Source organism: Dunckerocampus dactyliophorus, chromosome 19 (genome assembly GCF_027744805.1).
Source record: "Dunckerocampus dactyliophorus isolate RoL2022-P2 chromosome 19, RoL_Ddac_1.1, whole genome shotgun sequence".
NCBI classification, from domain to species: domain Eukaryota; kingdom Metazoa; phylum Chordata; class Actinopteri; order Syngnathiformes; family Syngnathidae; genus Dunckerocampus; species Dunckerocampus dactyliophorus.
Genome location: NC_072837.1, coordinates 3,291,815 through 3,314,383, shown reverse-complemented (window position 1 = coordinate 3,314,383; position 22,569 = coordinate 3,291,815). Strand labels below are relative to the sequence as shown.

Genomic DNA, 22,569 nt, shown 5'->3' with positions numbered 1-22,569 from the left:
GTCAAGAGACAAGTTCGTTTTACCCTGCTGATGATGTGCTGTTGAAATAGTAGGCCTATGTATGTTCACTTCCCTTGTTTTGGTATCAAACATGCATTCAAGTATAATTCAGTTGAAGTCAATTAAAAATAGTCACTTAGGTCCCACTTAGGTCCTAAAGGTGTAGTGCCCACAACCGCCCAGGGGGGCCCCAATGTGATTTATTTTCATGGTGGCCGGAATTCCCATGTTGGAGGGGTAGGGGCTTTCAAAATAAAACTCAGCTGATAGGGCTTGCCCCACTTTGGCACTCAGTTACTAAACCCTTAGCGCAGAAAAAAGCAATCCAAAGCAAAACCAAACATCCTGGCTCCATCTTCTGGCCCCCATGGCGTACTACATCTGTTGGGAGAGAGTTGCGGGGAAAAACACCAGAAGTTCATGCTTGGAGTAGAAAGATAGAGTAGACTTTATTTGATGAAAAGAAACCTTGGTAAAATCTATCTGTGATTACAAAACGGCTTCCCACCCCTCGTCCAAAACCCCCCCAACATAGACGTTGGAATGCTGTACTGACAGAAAGGCATCAGAGAAAGCGGAACTAAAAAGAATACAACATTCCTATAAGGATGAGTAGAAGATGGAACGGTTCCCGATGAAAACTAGTCTGAGGTTATTAGGACTGGAGGTAAAGAGTGTGAGCAGGAACAGGCAGTAAATTTGACTTCAGGTAGGAGTTTGTGACGTTTATTTTCTTATTTTGCTACTTCATAACACACCTTAAAGTGAGGGAAATGCGGAAAATAAAATGTCTTTTTGACCTGTTCCTGCACAATTACAGCAATACTGTGAAGAAGAAAGATGACGAATAAGCTCTTAATATAGAATATATATTAATGAATTGAGCCTTTCAGGTTTAGTTGAACATCTTAAAGGCTCTCCCTCCCTAAAAAGCCAGTGGGCAGCATCCCTATACATGATAACATGACAAACTATCATTGGCTTGACATGACAGCTGAATATAAACGTATCGCTCACAGCGACGACCTGTATGTTACTGTACATTAACATCAACACATTTAAACCGACGATGTCATACAGGTCCCCTTTAAATAAGAGTGGCGCCGTCCTTTTAATAAAGTCACCTCCCATCTAGCTTACATATACGACCACTCCACAAATATACTGTACAATCAAGCCCATACCTGGCATCCCATCTTAGTCCATTTGCAAAATAAACTCAACAAAAAAATATTCACTTTGGAAAAATATAGTCCTGTACGTCTTGTTTTTGCTTCCTTTTTTTTTTTTTTTTTTTTTTTTACAGAAATAATTTTAAGTAAAAAAAAATACTCTACTTCCCTCACTGGAGTTAGACGTGATGGAAATACATCCCACACTTGTATGCCGCGGAGTGACTCTTTGCATGAAGGCTGGAAACAGGGGAAAGCTCATGTGTGTATAATAGGGGTGTCATGAGACACTGAGTTTACAAGGCGAGACGATACATGCGATTGGGTCTACGAGAATGAGACAGGACTAGATTTTAACATAACTTTTAAGGAAAGTACAATTACAAAATATATTGCAATCAACAAACTTTAAACTACTTTACACTCTTCTGCACTGTGTGCATGCTAACGGCCCCGCCTCCACCCACCGAGACAGAGAGACTGTATGACTGACAAAAAGGGCTCACTCCATTTATGCTGTTGTTCTATGGAATTAATTCAGTGAACTCTCTCACTGCTTGTTTGGAGGCGGGAGAAACAAGGGCAACAGACACGCATACATATGGCAATATATTGAGACTGGCAAAATTGTGCAATTAATAAATTTTTTTATTTTTGTCACAGGCCCCGTGCCCACAAGACAAGTTTTTTTTTCTGAACGAGAAATCTTGTCATGTTTTAACCTTGTGGGATCTTGTGACAACCCTAGTGTATACCGTTAAGTTCACCAAAATGAATGTTTCCAGGCTTCATGCTAAGCTAACAGCTAGTACATTATATTCCACTGAAAGACAGCAGCATCACGGCATCCCCTAAACAACAATTGGAAAGCCCTGTGTCAATACTTCAGTGTAAATACTTGTAATAAAAGCTGCTGCGCCGCTCACATGGTTGCACATAGATTGAAAAAAATAAAATACCTGAAATGTAAAACTAAATGTGAAGATGATTTAACTCCACTTTAACACCCCCACTGGACAGTCTTACACATATATCAGATTGGTATATTGATGCCGATTGTTCCATCCATCTCTGTTCTGTACATGTTTCAAGAGTTAAGTCTGGTCCCGTCTGCTTCAACTACTCCCACAATGCACTTACCGCACTTGGCAGCGACGACGCAGAACAATATAAAGTAGACATCTTTGTTGAGCTATTCAGCTTGTCGCAGAAACAATCTGAAATGCTGAATTCAAGTCGTTATTTTCTCAAACCACAAAACATGTACATTGAATACGACAAGAGCAGACAAAACAACAACATACTGCTGCTGCCGCGCACTAACATCAAACTTTGTTTTCCGTGAGGCGTTTGAAGTCACTCAAAAACGTTCTATAAAGTGAGGTGTAGCTTGTCTCCCATCTTTGTTCATCCTCTGACAGTGGTGGAGACGGCACCAACCAGATTGTTAAAAGCAGGACTACAGTGTGTTTTTGGCACGTGGGTAGCTCTCTCTTTCTCAGTGGCCGCCGTAATCTTTGTCAACAGCCTTGGCGGCCTTGTCCTGGTTGTTATTATTGCTATTCTTGTTGTTGTTCTGGACACCGAGGAGCTTGTGGCTGTTGTTCTGTTCAAGCGTGGCGTTAATGAGCCTCAACTCCTCCAGCTTCCTCCAGAGCTCGTCACGCTCTTGCTCCTTCTTCTTCTCCCTGGAAAGAACATTTAATCGTCTTGTTTAAAAGTTGCTAGTGGAACAGGATGGAGTCAATACAACTTGCTTTTTTAGTGTTGCTCACCGTTGCCGGTCTGACTTATAGGAGGAGGTCAACTCGTCAAACAGACTACAGTTCATCTCCATCAGTGTCTTCAGCACATTGTAGACCAGAGATACAATGGTCCTGAGTGTGCGACAGGTAGATTTGAATCACAAATAAGACATAGTTTATACAGGCAGTCATTACTACGGTGGCAAACATGCGTAAACATCCAAACACAGAAATGACCCACGACCAAAAACACACAAACGCCGTAAAACACATGCAACGGGAAAATGCTGCAAACCCCAAACAAATACACAAATCAGCAAAACCAACTGCAGGAGAGAAATGCTGCAAGTTTACAGAACAAAATAAGTTGCCAGGCTACCGAGGCACCCTCATGAGGGCGAACAAGTAGCGCCAAATTGTAAAACTAAATTTGTGGCGGTCCAAATTTATTTGTAAAACTAATAAATGATGGTATTTTTCTTGAGGTCTTTTGTTAAACACTTGGTTGTAATATTGTCCTCATTAGGGTCAAGGGTGAGCTGGAACTTATCCCAGCTGACATTGGGCGAGAGGTGTGCACCCTGCACTGAGCACATATAGCCAAAACAACCATTCACACTCACAATCACACCTATGCACAGCTTAAAAGTCACAAGGAAAACATGCAAACTCCACACAGACATGCCCAAAATAAAGATTTGAACCCTGAATACGTCAACCTCTCTTTTCTTTCATGTTTTAAATAAGTGGTTGATAAATAACAATTATAAAATATATCTTAGCTGCTGTTTGCTTCAATGCTCACTATAATCTTTACATGATTCATGAGATGTATTCCATTGTAACCTTCATGTTCAAATAAACTAAACCAAACATTAGCATCACTGTTGTTTTTATCTGTTGTTTTGTTGTAGCGGGTCTTCGTGTTGCCTTGCCAGTGCGGGTGAGTGACAGGAAGAAAAGCTCTGGTGTGCAGGTACAACTCTCTAGACCCTGAAATTACTAGTACAGTAAGACAGCCTGTCTTTTCAGACATTTTTACAGAAAAACTAGATAGCGTCTTGTATTTGGGTCTATATGGTGATAAGACTGTTGCAAAACTCCAGCTAAAGCGTAAATACACGGTGTTTAATCTTATATTATTATTATTGATGTGTGAAACCTCAAGCCACCATTGTGTACATATAAACACAAGCTTAACTAGACAAAAGCACCCTAGACAAATGTATGTAGGTATTTCTGTGCTTCTGAAGATCTACGCCCAACCTGCTTGTCAGCTGGAGTTGGCTGACCTTAGCGGTTACTCTACCCCGTGTAATATAAGAGTTCGTACTGATTCCAGTGCTCTTTGGACATTCGGTAGAGGCTACCAAACATGATGGGGAGGATCTTGTCAATGTTCTCCTCGATGAGGCTGAGAATGTACTCGTTATTCCAAAAGTACAGCGCTCGCTCCGCTACCTGTGAGGGCACATAGGACTGGTTAATCAGGCATCAAAACAAACAAAATGCCAAAAAACGTGGCTCTGACACCTGACAGAATTCAATGGATTCTTACCTGAAAGTGGGGATTGGCCACACATTTGGAAATCTGCTTGAATAACGGCTCCTGGATTTTCTTGAACTGTGTAGGCTCAATGACATCCAAAATCTCCTCAATCTCACCCAGGAACATGACCTGTTTACACACAGCAACACATATTAGGACCAGTGTGGTATGGGTTTTTTTCTTAATAGATGTGACACCTCTTTCTGGCTGCACGTCTTGGGCCAAAATTTCAGCAGGCCTCGGATCACCTAAACATAAGAATAGAAAACTCACAAGGGGTTCGTCTCAGATGAAGGTGGTTTGTAGCACCCATGACAGATTTCTCAGCAACGTTAACTAATTTTAGGGCCATAGGCTTAGTGTGTGAGAGGAAACATGTTTTTTAAGAAAGTACCGGTTCAGTGAGAGTGGGATCCTTTTCCAGGAACTGGACCACACAGTAGGCCAGCTGAGAAAATACATATGAATAGAAGATTGAATGATACACCACTTCACTTAAGATAATGTTTCATGTAAGACAGACTTGGTGATTGACAACATATTTTGCAATAGATTCATTCCTTTTTCTGAAATTAATCACCATTTGCACTTCAACGCCACTAGATGGCGTAGTAGAATCTAAACGAGTAGTTATGAGCCAGCCATGTAGGCAAAGGGCATGTTCATGTATGGAGAAACATTCCCACCTGTGCGTGAAAGAGGGCCAGTCCCTTCGCTGTATGTAAGGGGATGAGCACCTTCATCAGAAACTGTTTGTGCTCCGCCTTCAAAGGCAGTGCAAAGCCATTGATGATGCTGCAGACAGGAAGCACAGTTTACCACAGTTATCATACCCATGGGATAATCAAGTATTAAAAACAAAGAAAGAAATATTCACTCGCTCAGAGAAATGACACAATGACCATAAATGCACTGAAATGTTACATGCGACTTTGACTTGCAAGTCAAAAAAGCCAAAATATGCAAATGTAGCTTGCTGTACATGCACAGTGGGACCTCCGTTTTCGTTATTCGACCAGTCCTCCAAATGTCAATCTAATTAATGTTTCAAACAACCTATATATTAACAAAAATACATTTTATAAATGACAAATAAAATAGATACAAACTTTTAACGTTTACCTCTTGCCGGGGGTGTATTTTTGGTCATTTGGGGGCCCAGGGCAAACCCAGTCAGTGTACTGAACTGACAAAAGTTTTTGTTTGTTTTTTTGTTGTAACTTTTACATAAGGTGAGTATGTAAATTTAGGCCACTTTTTCCTGCTTTTGAAATCAGTTAGTTAGTCAGCTTAAGTTGGAAGTTACCTAGCTATGTTTATATACGCCCCCAAAACCGATTTTAAATGTTCAGGTTTATCATCTACTAACAATTGTGAATATATGAGGAAAATGATCCTATTTTCTGAGGTAGATAAAGTCCTTAAAATTCTCCTGGGGGATTATTATTACCCAACAAGTGAATCATCTGATAAGAACATTAAGCAACATTTAATATAGTTTACTGCTTTAATACACAAATCTTTTTTGATAGAAAGTGTCACTCTCAGCTTCATCTTGTGGCAGAAACTGACAGGAGCGGTGCTGCTGTCGTCGTGTGTCTACGTTTGTCGTGACTGCGGAAAAGGTTGACACCTTCGGTAGTTTTGATAAAAGTAGCTTTCCTCTCGCCTTCGCCTCTTCTCTGCTCCACTGGGGTGACTCCGCTTCATTTTTCCCCAAACCACGCCATCAAGATTGTTTTGCTCTGATCTTCTGGAATCAATCTGCACATGCGCAGTAACATGGAATAGTCTATTGCATGAGAGGGGAAGGGGGAGCGGTCGAAACGATCATGACAGATTACGCATTTTTTATGTAATTTTAAGCATGTGAATTAAGACTAAAACAGTAATATGTACTGTAAATCGAAGAAGAAAAAAAAGAATACGTTTTTATGAGACATTTGGGAGCACGAGGCAATTGCCCGTGTTTGCCTGATGGTAAGTCCACCTCTGCCTTTCGCACTCAATTAAAAAACACGGACAGACTCCGCAATGCGTAGGGTGCTTCATTGGGCACTCGATTCTGCGGATTGATACAGTACAGTGCAAACAGACTACAACCGAAACAGTATGACAACAGAGGCAACATTTTTGTCGAAAACTGCATAAAACTATGACAATCGAAAACCGAGGTTAGACTGTATTTGGAAGACTATACATCACTACTCACCTTCCCAGAATTTCGAGTAGTTCAGCAACTCCGTTGAAATGTTCAGTCTCGTAGATGAACCTACAAATGCAACAGGACATTGAAACTCACAACAGTTCAAACTTTGTGTTGTAAATATTCTACAAAAATGAATAGAAGGTTAGTCACAGTCACCTGCTGTATCAAGAACAAGCATAATGACTGTCAAATAAATCATTCACCGCATCTGTTCAGTAACCCGTGTCCTTTGCACCCGTGCACGTTTGGTATGTACATACAGTTCCTGACAACTGTGGCACTATTTTTATCCTGAGAGGCAGATGGTCAAAGTGGGTGCACCCGTTTTGCCACCCTTGCCTGTTGGAAAAGACATCAAGGGCCCCCCTGTTTCAATCATCTAAATCCCACTGTCACGCAGCAACAGGAGCTGTAAAGAATCAAACACGGCGTCTGGAATTCCTGACGCAGCCATCTTTGCGCTCGTTTGTATTTGAAAAGCGAGACTGATATATTTGAGGTGCAATGACGCAAAGACAGAGGAGGGGGGGGGGGGGGGGGGGGGGGCACAAGGGTGAGCCATGATTCTGTGACAGGAAACACGGACCAGAGCCCCTATTGTTTGATGTTGGCAGTAGAGACATAAGTAACTACTACATTGTTTTGAAAATGAGGTTTGTGTAGTCCAGGGGATTGCCTCCTCTTTCAGTAAAAAAAAAAAAAAAAAAAAAAAAAAAGTCTTAAACATTACAAAGCTTATAAACGTGTACAAACAGAAGTGTGCCGTGCATGTGTAGGCCTACTCTGAAAAAATTTAAACACTTAACTCGGTAAGCCTTTTGGAGTGATTCCCATATTTGTGTAAAGTTAAAACAAAATGTAGCCAACTTTAACATTAAATAGTGATGATAGGATAGCGTAGTCTTTAATGTCTGTAGTGCCACATCACATCCTTCTTAAGCAGCTCTCTTAGGGGTGCAGTAAGTGAAGCTTGATATGGGATGTACTGCGCAAGGAACTTGATCATCCCCAACAGACGCTGAAGGCTTGGTTTGTCTTCTGGGGTCGGCATGTCCACTATTGCTTTGACCTTTGTTTCATCTGCCCTCTGTCCTGCTGCTGTGATGACATGTCCCATATAGTTCACATATCAGTATATCAGTGTTTGTGCAATACCGTTTACGCCTGTACTGAATTGTCATTAACAACGAACCAACCTGACTGTCTTTGCAAAGGGCCTTTTTTCCATTTTCTGACTCATTTCCTGTGTTTTTTTATTCTGAGAATAGATGCTCTGATATTTTTATGTAGGATTCTTTCAAGTATTCTCCATCTATGAATGGCTTCGCCCTCCTTACGATCTCATGTGCAGCCCCAGTGTTGCCAACTTGGCTATTTTCTCTAAACCTTGCGACTTTCCAAACCCTCCTGGTGACTTATTTTCTCAAACGTGACTAGCGACAAATGTAAGGACTTTTCCTCACATCGTTGGGGGATTTTTCTGGTATTTGGAGGCGTAAAAGTGAAAACACATAGTTCTGCGGTTGCTGCCAGTGCACAGTCAGCTCCCGCGACACACTATCTGCCTCTCCCGCAGTCTACAAGGAGGCTGAAGAGCGGAATGCTGCTCTGGAGCCGCGGGTTGCCGACCCCTGGTGTAGTCAAAGTCTTTTTCCAGTCAGTCAGTCATTTGTCACAGTGATCTATATGCACAACTGCTGCTGTCACAAAAACAAAAAAGATGCTGCTCAAAGCAAGACATTATCATTGCTTCCTCTCTTCCCTCCACACTGCACTGGCTTCTAAATCAGAATGTTGCTATCTTTGGTGCAGCTTAGGTTTTCTTTTAGATTCTCCCATCGGGACCCTAAAAGACAGCATTATTCTTAGTAGTAACAACAAGGCATATATATTACTGACCGCAAGAAGATGTTGTTAATCTGCTTCCGGATGAAGGCCCGTAGCCCCAGGAACTTTCCATAAATCCGGTGCAAGATGGTCTTCAGGAATTCCCTCTCCCTTGGATCTTCACTGTCAAACAGCTCCAGAAGCTGTCACAATAGTACATAAAAGTCAGGTTCCTTTCCTGATTGAGTTGAAACGTTATGACATACAAAGCTATTATATAACTTCAAGGGGATGTAGCATCATAAACCAGGCACCGCATCTGTTGTCGTAAAATGAGAAGTATGTGTGTGTCGTGCGTAACAAACGCACTGGAGACCATGTCACATCTATTGCTACCACCTATGATGAGTCATCATTCACGGGGAAATTTTAGGCCCCGCTCCGGGGTACAGCACTGCCTGTTAGCGCATCATCGGCACCTCTGCAACAAGGCTGACAGCTGATTTAAGCTCACATACGTCCAGCAAACAGTAATGTGTCATCATGCATGTTTTTCCACTGCTGTGTCCTCCCTCTGTGGATCTTTTGGATTTGAGTTTGGGGATGTTTGCCGTATGACATGTCAATATTCAAATCATAGGACCCGAATGACCATTTAAATGCAGGACTTTTAGGGAGACGTGCAGTTTCCCCTGCAGTGAATATATACTGTATGTCTTTGCACACAAGGACTTTTGCGACTATACATTTTCCCCTCCCCTGACTTCACAATTGCCACCGAAACCTCTATACTGTCAATTTGTACCCAACCACAGCCCTCTCATCTCATCCTAAAGAGCAAAACAACAGGCAGCTATTTAAAGCTCCCCCGCGACACACTCACATCATGGAAAATCAGTCCCGGCACCTCTGATGCGGCCAAGCCAACATTCCAGGCCATTTGATTCATGTGAGCTGCTGCGCTGGAGTGAAGGACACTAGCTAACGGGACAGAGGTAGTTTCTTAAATTTTACAATCCTGAATGGTTTTGTCTGACTTTACTTGGCAGAGGATCCGACTTCTTGTAGTCACATGACATGTCCCACAACTATGAGCATCATGTTTAAGTGGGATAACCTGTTGATGCGTTTATGACAATCCTACATATGATGCTTGATGCATGGTTTTCACACATAATTGCTGACACTAACCTGGAGTACAAACTTCTGATCGATGTAGCGCTTTGCAATACTGGGCTGGAAGTCCGGATTCTCAAGAAAGCGCAGTAGGAACTCATAGACTAGCTGAAAAACAGGGGCGGAAAACCCACAAAAAACATTTTAAGTTACAGCAGTACCAAGAATGAGAAATGCATAATGAGATGCTGTGCAGTCCACTAGGATGCAGCTGAATGAAGGTATAAAGAAGTAACAAACTTAGATCCTCACTTGGATATGAGGCCATGAAGCTTCAAGAGTGGGTTCATCCTCTTCTGGGTCAAAATCCGGGTTGTCACTCGGTGCAAGTGTGCGGAATATGTTAGTGCTGATCTGTGGAATAGAACGGCACTGTCAACTCAACTCACAACAACATCCAGTATATAGTAGGGATGTCACAAGCTCTCGCAAGACTAAAACATGCCAAAATTTCTCGTTCAGAAAAAAAAAAATATCTCAAGGGCACTTGGCCTGGGATGACAATAAATTAAATCAATTACACAATACATGAAAATGAACTCAATATTTTTTCCGGCTTTAATACATGTACATGTGTCATATATGTACATGTGTGTCTGTTTTCCATGTCGCTCGCCTCCAAACAGCCAGGAATAGGGTTTGGTTTCAGCACGTCGGCACGTTTGTTCCACAGAACAAAAGCATGAACGGAGTGAGCCTTTTTGTCAGTCATAGTCTTTTTGTCTTGGTGGGTGGAGGCGGGGCCACTAGCATACACACAGAATGTAGAAAAGTGTAACGTAGTAGTAGTGATTGCAATATATTGCATTGTACTTTTCTTATAAGTAATGTTAAAATCTCATAAATCTCATGACTCAATCTCATGTATCAGCTCATCTCGTGAACTCGGTGTCCCGTGACAACCCCCTAAAAAAGCAAATTAATTACATACACATAGAATGATAAGGGTCTTTTTTTTAACCCGCTGTGGCCGCATACAATACAGTATATATCCCATACACTGCTGACATGGCACAACCTGTCTAGACACATGATCAGCCTCCATTTTCTAATCCTCTTGAGTGCACGGGGTGTTCTAGACCACTATGTCATAGTACACATGGTAGGAATAGACCATTTCAATTTTCATTACTTTAAGCTCACATACATACCTGTATAGTGGGCTTTTATTTACTCAATCACAGAGATATTGGCGGTAAGGCGGTAAATAATGACGCTTGAGCTAATTAATATATCATTATTATTCTTTTTAGGTCAATGGTGAAGAGTTGTTTGCTAATAGCTGCATATAGGGAGACTTCTCTTTAAATGCCACCATAAACATCAGCTTTACAGATGCCATTTCTGCTCTGCTGGTGGTGGTGTGTTCTGTGGTCCTGATCTACTATGACGCATGCTGACATCAGTCATAAGGTAATGGGAGTGGAAGGAGGCGTGGGTGCACCGTTTGAGGAAATGTTTCTATTCGCAAGGCCAGATGCTGAGCATGTCTTCACCATGTTTGTGATGTCAGGGTACGCAGACTCCACGAGCACTCCTCTGTTGGTGGACACATAGTCCACCAGCTCATTCAGCGTGGCCCTCTTGATCTCCTTGCTCTTCAGGTTCGTCACAGAGTCCAGGAAGTCAAAGAGCACGCAGCACTGCTGGAGTTTCTGGGTGAAAAGTTCCTGCTGCTCAGTGGAGGGAGCGTCTGGAACCACACAAGTGCAAAGAGGGAAATTTTGGTTTCAGCAAACAGCAAACCACTGAAGGAAAGTCTTTTGATGGACTGGTGTCCCTCCACGAACCAACCCAATGACCCACAATGTATTCACACACATTATTTTGGATTTTCCTTTCATTTGTCACCCACATATTGCATTTCTTTTTCGGGGAAAGTTCTAACCCAAAGCAAAAATTAGCCTTGATAGTGTCAAAAAATGTTAGATTTAGCCACAAAGAGGCAGTCCGGTCATTCTCGGCTTTGGCTGTAAAGCCTTTTATGGATTAGACGGTCAGTACGTCCACTGTTATTAAAGCTGTCCAACCCAGCCAAGCTATTAACAGCATTTGGAAGCCATCCAGGCAGGCACACTGCACGGTGATGGTGTATTTGGGCACAGCGTAGGTAATCACTGTGGCTACGGGACAGCTCCCTGCTGAGAGTAGCCTCACTTACAGTTCATACACTTTATGCAACCTTGCAGCTGTGGCAAACACTAACTTGACTGGACCATAGTTTCTTTTATGTGTCAAGCTGCAAATTTCATAGTAATTGATGCAACAAAAAAGGCAGCGCTTTAAAAAAAAAAAAAAAAAAAAAAAAAAAAAAAAAAGCCAGCGGATGGTGCTGACAGCTGACAAAGCACTTATGCAACTGTAAGGGTCACACTATTCATTGCACCTTGACATGAACCCGTAAGCCAGTAAACATGGAGCCAGCATGAAGAGTGTTATTCTGTGTTAATTGTATAACCACAACCAAGAACTGTGTTTTATTATTTTGGAGAGGCATTAAAATATTAACGTCTATAATAAATCACAATGAATAGTACACCTTAAGTATACGTGGACATTAGTGCCACCGGGAATTGTACCAGATGAGCAATATACTGTTAGCATTCTCTCCACAACCTTAGGTCAAAGCAATTCTTCTTTCTTTGTGGATTTGACACATTATCCTCTCTCAAGTACCCTGCATAATTATTCCATTAAATATTATGTTTATGCAGGAGGTGACGAATATAGCTGCTGCAAACAATTACCACTGGCAATCATTTTGCTTGGATTATACATACCACACATCTTTAAAATCTATGTGCGTTTGAAAGGAATCCTTCTCTTCGCAAGTGAGATTTTTTTTTTCCTTTTGTCTCTCTTCATACAGCTAAGCTACGGACTGAAATGTGTTTTCCCCCTCCAATGTGATGCTATTTTTACCTTTAAGATACAAATGCATTACTGCACCGATTCCTCGGGGTGTTTCAAGGAAGAACACATTTCCATTAGAGCGCCGTAGCTACAAGAGGTCGGTAACAGTATGCAAAAATAAGAGTCACTTGACCCACGTTAGTGTTTAAGTCTGGAACCTCAAGTGAGATGTAGTCACGCTTACACACACTTGCAAAACAAAGCAAGTTTGGCAGGCTGCACAAAACACTGGTATTTCCAAAACATTTTGATTGCACATCCCCACATTGCTTAAACTAGCAGATAGACACATTTGCTATTGTATAATAGGGGCAAACTCCATTTAAATGTCAATTCAAATGGAAAAACATAGCAGGAGAAGATGTAAGAAGTAAACAGTGTTTATATATCAGAACATAATAAAGAAGCAATGCAAGTTACTGCGATTATAATGACATTAATTGGACCTTAGATGTCTTTTAACTATGGAAATTCATGAAAAATGTCTGCTCCAATTGATGCAAATTGGTTGAGGAGAGTCTTTTCGTGACACGGCATGTTTTTTTATATGCAAGTCAGGACTGGTGAGGCTGAAGCATTCATAGGAGAACAACACCGCATTCATAGGAAAACAACACGGGTTATAAACTGGGAGTTAAGATGATAAGATATTGTTACATTGTCTACAATTCATTCTAATTCATGAAGTAACAACAGAGAATGTACATAACCAGCATCTATCCAAAATAGGGACTACCAGTCAACTCATCCAATCAGTACTTGTCTGTGACCAGCAGAAATGCCGCTGATTCAGTCTCAACTACTTTGCTGTCTAAAGAAGCCCGTGGGAAGTTTTGCTACATCTACTGTATCCAGATCTCCACTACTGTCACGGCAACCTGGAAAATGTGTGGCCATCTTGCAATTTCCTGCTTTCTGCATGGCATCTAGGTCACGTGTTCTGCACATGCACCCCTGAGCGCACTCCAGCCAGTGATCGCAATCGGGGTGATCGGCACCTCATGTATCAAGGACAATTCGAAAGCGTTGCCCCAGTCAATGAAGCTGGGCAGCTACTCTGAACACACTTCACACAAAAAACTGAAACCACTGCACAGGTGGTAGGACTTTGAACTCAAATGGCGACCGGTAAGCTCACGTCTCATTTGGCCTCTCGTACAATGTCGTCTCTCTTATTTTGTAAATAAGGTAAAGAAATTGAACATTTGTAATTGCAACTGCAGGTAAAGTTTCATGTTTACACTGTCCAAAGACATTCTACAGAGCCGGACTAGGCCAGTGTGGTTCATATAGCGGTGTGAAAAAAAAGTTTGTCTCCTTCCTGATTTCTTTCTTTTGCATGTTTGTCACACATTCATGTTTCAGATTATCAAACAAATTTAAATATTCGTCAACGACAACACCACTAAACACAAAATGCAGTTTTTAAATGAAACTTTTATATTACTAAGGGAGAAAAAAATCCAATGTGCAACTCTGGCTGGATGTGTGTTTTCACCAGCCCAAGACCATGAAGACCATGTCACTGAAGATGACAACAAATTGCTCGGCCTACCTTACGTTAGACGATGACAATGCCCCAACAAGTTATTTTATCAATGTTTTTATTTACTGTTTTTTTTTTTTTTTTTTTTTTTTTTTTTTTTTAAATCGGAGGTTTTTCGCTTGGGCCACCAGCGTTACTGGTCTAATAAAGAGTGAACGAGGCAGTCTGGTGAAAGTCCTCTTGCAGGCGTGCAGTCAGTTACACTTGACCACTACGATACTATGGTACCATTGCAAGAATCATAGGAGGTTAAAAGATGGTCAAAATTCGTTTTTTTTCCCCTGGGAATGGTGTTCAAATGTTGGAAACCTGTGGCCATCATTAGTGAAGAGAATTTTAACAGAATGCAATACTTGCATGACAGAATGTGGCTACATTATGCAACAATTTTCCATTTTAGCATCCCTGTGATTCAGTAACCCAACACAGCAGAGGTCAACCACCATGGGAAACAGATATTCAATACTCAAATGAAATGGCTCGTTTGTGGCACCGTGGTTGTTGTTGGACCATAGTGCTACTCAAAATTTGGGGATTCTAACAACCTTTCAACTACAACTGCTCTTTACACTGCTGGCAATCCAGTCTAAGTAATTTAAACACCCACTTTTAATAACGGCAAACACCTCTCAACTGCAACTGGAGCACGCAGCACAGAAAACAGAAACCCGTGTTCGGCACAGCAAGAACCAGCTGGTATTGTGTGCACATAGAAAAGTCGCCACTGTGATGGAAGGGACATTAATCCACAGTTAAAATGTACAACACAGTTACATAATACTAAGGGAAACCTAAAGACGCCATGTAAAAACCCATACCTGCCCTAGTGAGTATCCATCAACATTTCACAGAACTAGTTGAGCAGGGAGAGAACCAAAACAAACGGAAAGTATGCTGGCCCGGTGACCTCTGAAGAGAAACAGCGAAGTCCTGCTCAAAAGACATACATGACCAAATTTAGCAAACCAAGTGGCAATCTCAACCTGATATGACAACATGCGGGGTGACAAGTGGATGCTGTGATTGGGCCCGTCTATCACACACCATTACACAGGGGGAGCCCTGCTCATCCTAACGGTACCCTAACATTTTCTATAAAGCGCCAAAGCACAACAGAAGTCATTTAAGAATACACAGAACAGCTCCATACCTTTGGTCTTGAGTCAGTGTGCGACAGGTTGCGACTTTCTGGCTCATTTAGGAGTCTTTTATCGGATTTATTTTAGGGATGAACAATATATTTTTTTCCTGAGCCAATATCGATAAAGTCCTGCTTTCGATACCAACACTGATAAAAAAAATTAAAAAAAAGATATAAAAAGTTAATTGTAGTTTGTGCACACCTGGAGGTAAGAACATCTCAAAGTTGGATTTGACAAATATCATGACATCAGTACTACTAACCAAACATAAAAAATAAAAGGCTACGGGATCACTGCAGGGACACAAGAGACAGCCGCCGCTTTAAACATCACATGCTACCGAGCTAACTCGTTAGCCTCAAATTTATTTATTCTAAAAACTTAAGAAAGGGTTTCAAATGGAGTGGGGCAGAAGGACAAAGTAGGAAACCAAAAACTTACCAGTTCCACACAGAATGGGAGGAGAACTCCCCCCGCCCCACTTTTGTCATGTCGGACATGCCATGGCTGACTCCATGCAGTGTGACAGTAATCTAATCTAATGTAATGTCTCATCAATGTAACATTACTGACACATAGCAACCACAATACTAGATAGAATTTGTCTAATATACAGTATTTATTTTTTATATATATATATATATATATATATATATATATATATATACACACATATATATACAAATCTTTTTTTAACTTATAATAGTCCATAGCCAACCACAAAACAGCGGTCATTTACTAATCACTTAATTTTCAAAAAACCGTGATAGAGTGAGGAAGCGATGTTTGAACTGCGATGTAGGGAGGGATGACTAACATGAAATATGTTATCATATATAACTGGCAAGGGGTGATCACATTACAGTCTGTCATTCTATGACTTGTCTATGCTGCACGTACAGGAGTCAAAATTGTGGGACGAGCTCCACTCCCCTCCAGATGCTGTAATTACAAAAATCAATCCTTCCGACTCTGAACAAGAATGTCTTAAAATGTGTCAAAACCGAACAAAAACACTTTTTGACAACTCCCAAACTAACTGCCACAAGGCACCCAAATGTAAAGCACAACAACAACAACAACTCATTAGCACACCATACAGTGATGAATCTACAGCCACTTAACACAATCCCTAATGTGATGCACGGGCTCCGGCATGTGGAGAATAGGACTGATGAATCGGGAAAATTTGAGTGACAGCCGACCGAAAGCGAAACGCTACCTCAACGATACCAGACAGGACATCGCCGAGTGGCTAAGCAGGTTGGACGGGATGCTGGCATATGTTGGAGTTGATAAAAGATTTGTGTTCACTTGTTTAGTGTGCACATGGTAAGCATGCCAGTGTGGTCTGTCACAACAGCAACATGAAAGCAGGTTGAAGGGTCACTCAGACAAAGAACAATGGCACATATATGGCGTTGTACAGGAGAGATTGAATTCCAAGTCAAAGAAAGTTAGATAAGAGCCATTGGAAGACATCCGCCATACAAGAGCACAATTACTAACAGCAGATGAAGATGATATCTGCGTCTGAGGATGATCCAATCATGGACAGTGCAATGCAGTGAAAACACAATTTACAGTACTTGGAAATGAATCAAACTGCTTTGCCGGTTTAATTCTATTTTGGGCTTTATACTGTTGAGCTACAAAACTGTTTGTTCTAGGAACACTAGCCAAGACTGGCACAGAACATTTATACATTTACATCACTTAAACAAGATGAACATGCACGTGCATCCCCATTACTGTCCCAGAGGGAAGATTTTAATCCTAAACAGTCTGATAGACACTTTCACACTGCTTCTCCTCTTCTCCAATGCCAGCCTGTATGTGACTGGATGTAAGCCACAAAGAAGATGGAAAGCCATGTTCCTCGTCGTTGACATTTAGGTACTGTACAATTTTATTGGGCTACAGAGACCGAACTTGAAAGTAAATGCAGACCGATTTTTCCAAAACATGGGACAGTGAAAGAAGCAATGCTGTTCAAAAATAGTCACTCAAAAAGCCATTAAGATTATGCAAACAGTACGTATTATGGAACATTAGCATTAGTACTGCTGCTGAGCGGTGCAGTTGGTTTACAGCATTTATTGATTGATCATTTGCTGGCAGACATGTTGGAAATATTTTGCAGGCGCTTGCCAATCAATGGGCCACCAGGGTAACAATATTTTCAAATGTAATCACAATTATGTTCTTATCTTACTCGAGTATGCATATGCAAATATGTGTTAAATAAGAGATATGTTCATCTGTATGCTGCAGAGAAACAAAGCGCGTGATATGCTCTGGCAATGCAGGACATCCACGCAATGAAAACAAAATCATTTACATTACAAGCAACACTGTCAGGCTATTAATCACCTTGCAGCCAGAGTTGATCAAAGTTTAGCTAAAAAAATCAGTCAAGGGACAGAAATAAAACCCTAAATTAAGTTGGCTGTATTTAGAATATAAACTATTTCCTGGCCTGCTCTCGAAGCTTGTGGTTGCCACAGCAATGATGATAGTCTGAGTGACTCATCTTTTCGGCGTTTATCACACAACAGGAGCTTTAGGCTTTACTGGGGTGGGGGGGGGGGGTTGAAGCATTTTTGCTGCCATCATTAAGGACCCCCTACCCCCAAAAAATGCTGTTTTAAGACACGTCCTTGTCACAACAGTCAGCACAATAGTACTCGGAATTGGGTAGTACGTGTCTAAAGTAGGCCACTTAGTGGCTATTCATCGTAGTATGTTGATGTTTTGTACAAAGTGATATAAAAAGATCTTTGGTTACATGTCAACATCCCACACCTGCAGCAACGGCGATGCAGTCATAAATACATGACTCACACAGCAGCACAAACACTGAAGGTCAATCAATACATGGCGGAATGTACAATATGTGAACTTGTAGCAGTCACATAATATTGTAGTCGTCCATCTGCCATTACAGCGACATAATGACAACTCGAGCTTTAGTCCTCTAACAATAGGAGGAAATGCTCAGGAAACACACACACACACACACACACACACACACACACACACACAAAATGAGCTTACATATTTTGTTGATCACAACATCAGAGAGGGTGCAAAGAAATGAGATGAAACTCGGCTCTTTTATCCTGCAAACACTAACGATTAGAAAATGGTTTTGGCCAGCCTGCATAGCGCAAGAATTCCCTATTGGAATCTCTCCTGACATTTTGACATAAACATGTAAACCACACAAGATTTCTGCAAATCTCATTCGACTTCAGCTCAGGGAGCAGCTAACACAGGGGTGTCCAAACGTTTTTCCACTGAGGGCCACATACTGAAAAATTGAAGGTCCTTTCAAGAAAAAAAATTGCATCTTTTCTATTAGTATGAATTTCGCTCTTTCCCCATTTTTTAAAAATTATTTTCCAAATATTTAAAGTTTCTTCAATAATCTTCGTCAATTTTCTTTTTGTAATATTGTGACTTCATTTTCATTATATTTTGACTTTATTCCCATAATAGTATAACTTTTTTCTTGGTTAAAAAAAAAACAAAAAACAAAACATTTTTTCTTTAACATTTCAACTCTATGCTACTAAAATCCATCCATCCAATCTTTTTCTATGCCACTTAGCCTCACTAGGGTCGCAGCTAGGCTGGCACCTGACTTCGGGCGAGAGGGGAGGGGTCCACCCTGGACTGTTTGCCAGCCAATCGCAGGGCACATATAGACAAACAATGTTTCACACTCACATTCATACCTATGGACAATTTTGAGTCGCCAATTAGCCTAACAATAAAGTTCCTTCACATTAACAGTTTATTCTCGTAAAATTACGATGTTTTTTTCCACTTCCCATGGAAAAGGGTATTCTACTTTTGGAACATATGAACGTTATGAACATTCCACACTGCTGCAGACTTGGCTGAGTTCTGTCAAATTTCACTGAAAGCTACAGCGAGACCACATATTAAACAATCACTGTCCTTGAAACCAAATATTGCTGAAATACTTCGACAAATAAAACAACAACAAACATATGGCTCTGAGGTCAGCATGGTCCAAATTCATACCTGCTATCATGAGGTTATGTTTTCATGGCAGTTGTTTGTTTTGTCTGTAAACACGATTTTCACAAGCTGTGAAAAAGAGGACACGGACAGCAGCAGAAGTGAGCAACTGCAGTTTGTAAAGGCGCATGCCAGTGGCTCAAAGTAGCAAAGCGTGTAATTAAAAGGTACAACTCCGGATCATTAGAGCTCATACTTGTCATACTGCATTAGGAGAGTTTGAAGTGATGGCATTCAAGGGCAAAAAACAGGTTTCTCTTACACACGAGCCAGGAAACATAGAAAGTTGGGCATTTAAATAAAAAAAAATATGCATGTTTGCATCATTTTAGAGGTAGAGAACTTTAATGGTTGAACAGAATTTGAAACAGAATTTCCGGGATTGTGGTCAATCTCTGATTTATTTGGATTTTGCAGGATAGGAAATAATGGCAACAGAGATAATCAGTTCCTGGGTCAAACTGACCATCATTAAAACCTTTAACAGCGCAGGCAATCTCTGAAGTTACATTACATTCATTAATGCTGCTGGCTGCCCGGGGTCGGTGCAACCAAGGCAAGACAGGAGAGATAAGAAAAGAAAAATAAGAAAATAGAATAATAAATAAACAAATATGGAACAGATCACTTAAATTTGTACTGCAATAATACCTAAGGTAATAAGTCCAGTCCTGTGTGTGTTCTTTATCGCTACCCCTCTGTTGTGTTGAAAAGCCGCATGGTGTGGGGGAGGAATGATCTGCTCAGTCTTTCAGTGGGGCAGGACAGTGATAGGAATCTGCCATCAAAACTGCACTTCTGTTGGGAGATTACGCTGTGCACTGATGCTGTGCACTCTCGACATGAACTAACACCCCTATAGTCACCTTTACGCTCGTATTACCCAATAAAGTAAACATAATAAATGTAAATAAGCCATGGAGGGCATAAATAAGACTTGTGCTTGTGTGTGTTGCTACATATGTGTTCCCTGTGTCAGGAGTTCAGAGTTGAGTTTTAGCTTGCCGTGGGTTATGGCCGTGTTTTTATCAGGGATTATTGTGCCTGTCGTGTGATCATTCAAACCTGCAATAAAAGCCTGTTGTTCCGGTGATCAAGTGTGGTGATTGTGTGTCAGCAACATTACCGACACCTAGTGACCAGTGTACAATACTACATATCAGTCACAGCATCTTTGAATGTGCCTTCTGAATGCCTTATATTTGTATTTTAGTTCATTTATCCATTTCAAGGCTAAAAAATGCTTAATTTAGACAAAAAAACCCCATTTTTGCTTCAATATGCGTATCTTTGGCTAATCGGTCGTATTCAACCCCAAACAGCATAATGTATTCATATACTGTATTTTTGAAAAGCCATGATAGAGAGAAGCCACAAAATTCGAGCTTTATTTGGGTCGAACTAAATGTTTAAACTGAAGTTTAACTTCAAATTGTGACCAATCTCAACCTTCCTTTGTTCAACCTGTTCCTTTAAACCACTATTGCTGCGAAAATGCACCACCATCATCACAACTTCGTGACTGACCCATATTGTCACTTCTCACTTGATGCTGGCTTGCTGGATGCTTAAGTGGCTTGGGTGGGTGGTCTGTAGCACTGAAGGTTGCTGCTTTTACTCACACAGATTTAGTTCGAGTACAGGTGAGCTCCTGAAATACACCACACTGCTTTAAACGGACAAACCAAACGCAACAGGCGGTCCTCCTCTTCCTTAGAAGGCCTGCCAACTTCAATCACTGCAGACGTGACACCTCAAAAGTTTTTACACACTATACAGTGGAAGGCAATCATCAAGGTGTAATCCTCAGGAATTGATATAACAAATGTCAATCAAACCTTATGGCCTATTTAAAGCAACCCCATCATCATCATCATCCTCTTACCTTTTAGCTGGGGCAGAGACGAAAGCTCCACCGGGGCGACTGGGGTCCTGTATTGAGACGAGCTCGGCGATTTTCTCTGTTTCTGGGCCTTCCACACGGACTTTCGCGTAAATCCGTCCACTTTCTCGAATGCAGAGATGGCCGACATTTTGATGCAAGAAGCCGACAAAAAATATGCTTGAGGACAATTTGCCCGTATCCCTTCCTCGTCAGATGAAAAAAAGAACAACTCCTCTGTACGTTCGCATCAGCACAAAAAATGTGGAGCAACCTGCGCGACTTGAAGCTCCGTTTTCTGTCAAAACCGCGACTGTTCACTTAGCGTGGTCCGACATTGCGCGTCGGTGGAGGGGTTTAGGCTGTTTACAGACGATGCATCTTATGGGCGGATTTTCGTTTTCTAGGAGTAATCTTCGACACGCCGAGCACAAAAGCACAACTCGACATAGCCCTTTAGTTCACCCAAAAAGTCACTCACATATAAAAACACAGTAGTGGACTTTTTAGCTGGATTTTTTTGTCTAAATGTGCAGCTAAGCCTATTGCATTGACAAAGTTGTGCGGATGTGTGCGGTTAACTACTGTACTGTACCGAGGGGCTGGCGGCTAACACCTACCTAGCTTACGTAGCTGCTAGCTTTAGCGGACGTTGCTGGATGTGCAATCACACTTCGCTGCAACGTCGAAAAGTAGTGGCTCCATGTAAAACCGTGCGGCTGTTCGTAAAAGCAAAAATGCAAAATCTTATACGCCGTTTTGACCGTCGCTGAGTCGTTCAAATCCCCTCTTCACATCGACACTTCATTAAAAAGTTAGCCGCGTGACCAGCCGTGTTAGTTACGTTACGAAATCGCGACATTTGTTACCTTTAACCAGCCTCTGCACGTACGGAATATTTTCTTCAACGTGTCAAATGCTTTTCAAAATTAAAAAATCCGCAGCGAGGCGACAGCCATAAAACTACACCCAACAGCACCACCGTTGTGTGTCGTGTTTCGACCTGCTGCTGTTAAGTAGACTGGACTGGACTGCCTGACGGGTTTCTTGACTGACTTTGGCAGGAGCCAATCACGGGAGAGGATGTACAAAACAGGAAACTTTTTAACCAATAGAATAATAGTAAGTCCAAACATGTGACATGGGAAAACAAATATGACAGCTGAGCCAGAAGTGGCAACTACTGTACGATTTATGTATATTTTTTTTAATACAGAACGTGATTATTAATCACATATTCATTGATATTTTACTATATGTTTAGTTTATTATGCAACGGTTCTGTTAATGTTACCAAATATATAGTATATTTAATTAGTCAATACACAGTACAGTACAATATTTTGTCAGTTTTCTCT

General features: G+C 41.2%; 1 protein-coding gene across 1 annotated transcript; it reads right to left on the bottom strand.

Moving 5' to 3' along the window:
- Positions 1–521: 521 nt before the first annotated feature.
- On the bottom strand, positions 522–22,246 carry ppp2r5a (protein phosphatase 2, regulatory subunit B', alpha isoform). Its single transcript, XM_054761442.1, has 13 exons — positions 21,215–22,246; positions 11,175–11,371; positions 9,931–10,032; positions 9,694–9,786; positions 8,575–8,705; positions 6,679–6,738; positions 5,153–5,261; positions 4,861–4,914; positions 4,664–4,714; positions 4,476–4,595; positions 4,251–4,378; positions 2,948–3,049; positions 522–2,860 (listed from the first exon to the last, which is right to left on the bottom strand). Exons 1-13 carry the CDS (start codon positions 21,360–21,362, stop codon positions 2,671–2,673), a joined length of 1,485 nt encoding a protein of 494 aa, XP_054617417.1. The 5' UTR covers positions 21,363–22,246; the 3' UTR covers positions 522–2,670.
- Between the last annotated feature and the right edge of the window lie 323 nt (positions 22,247–22,569).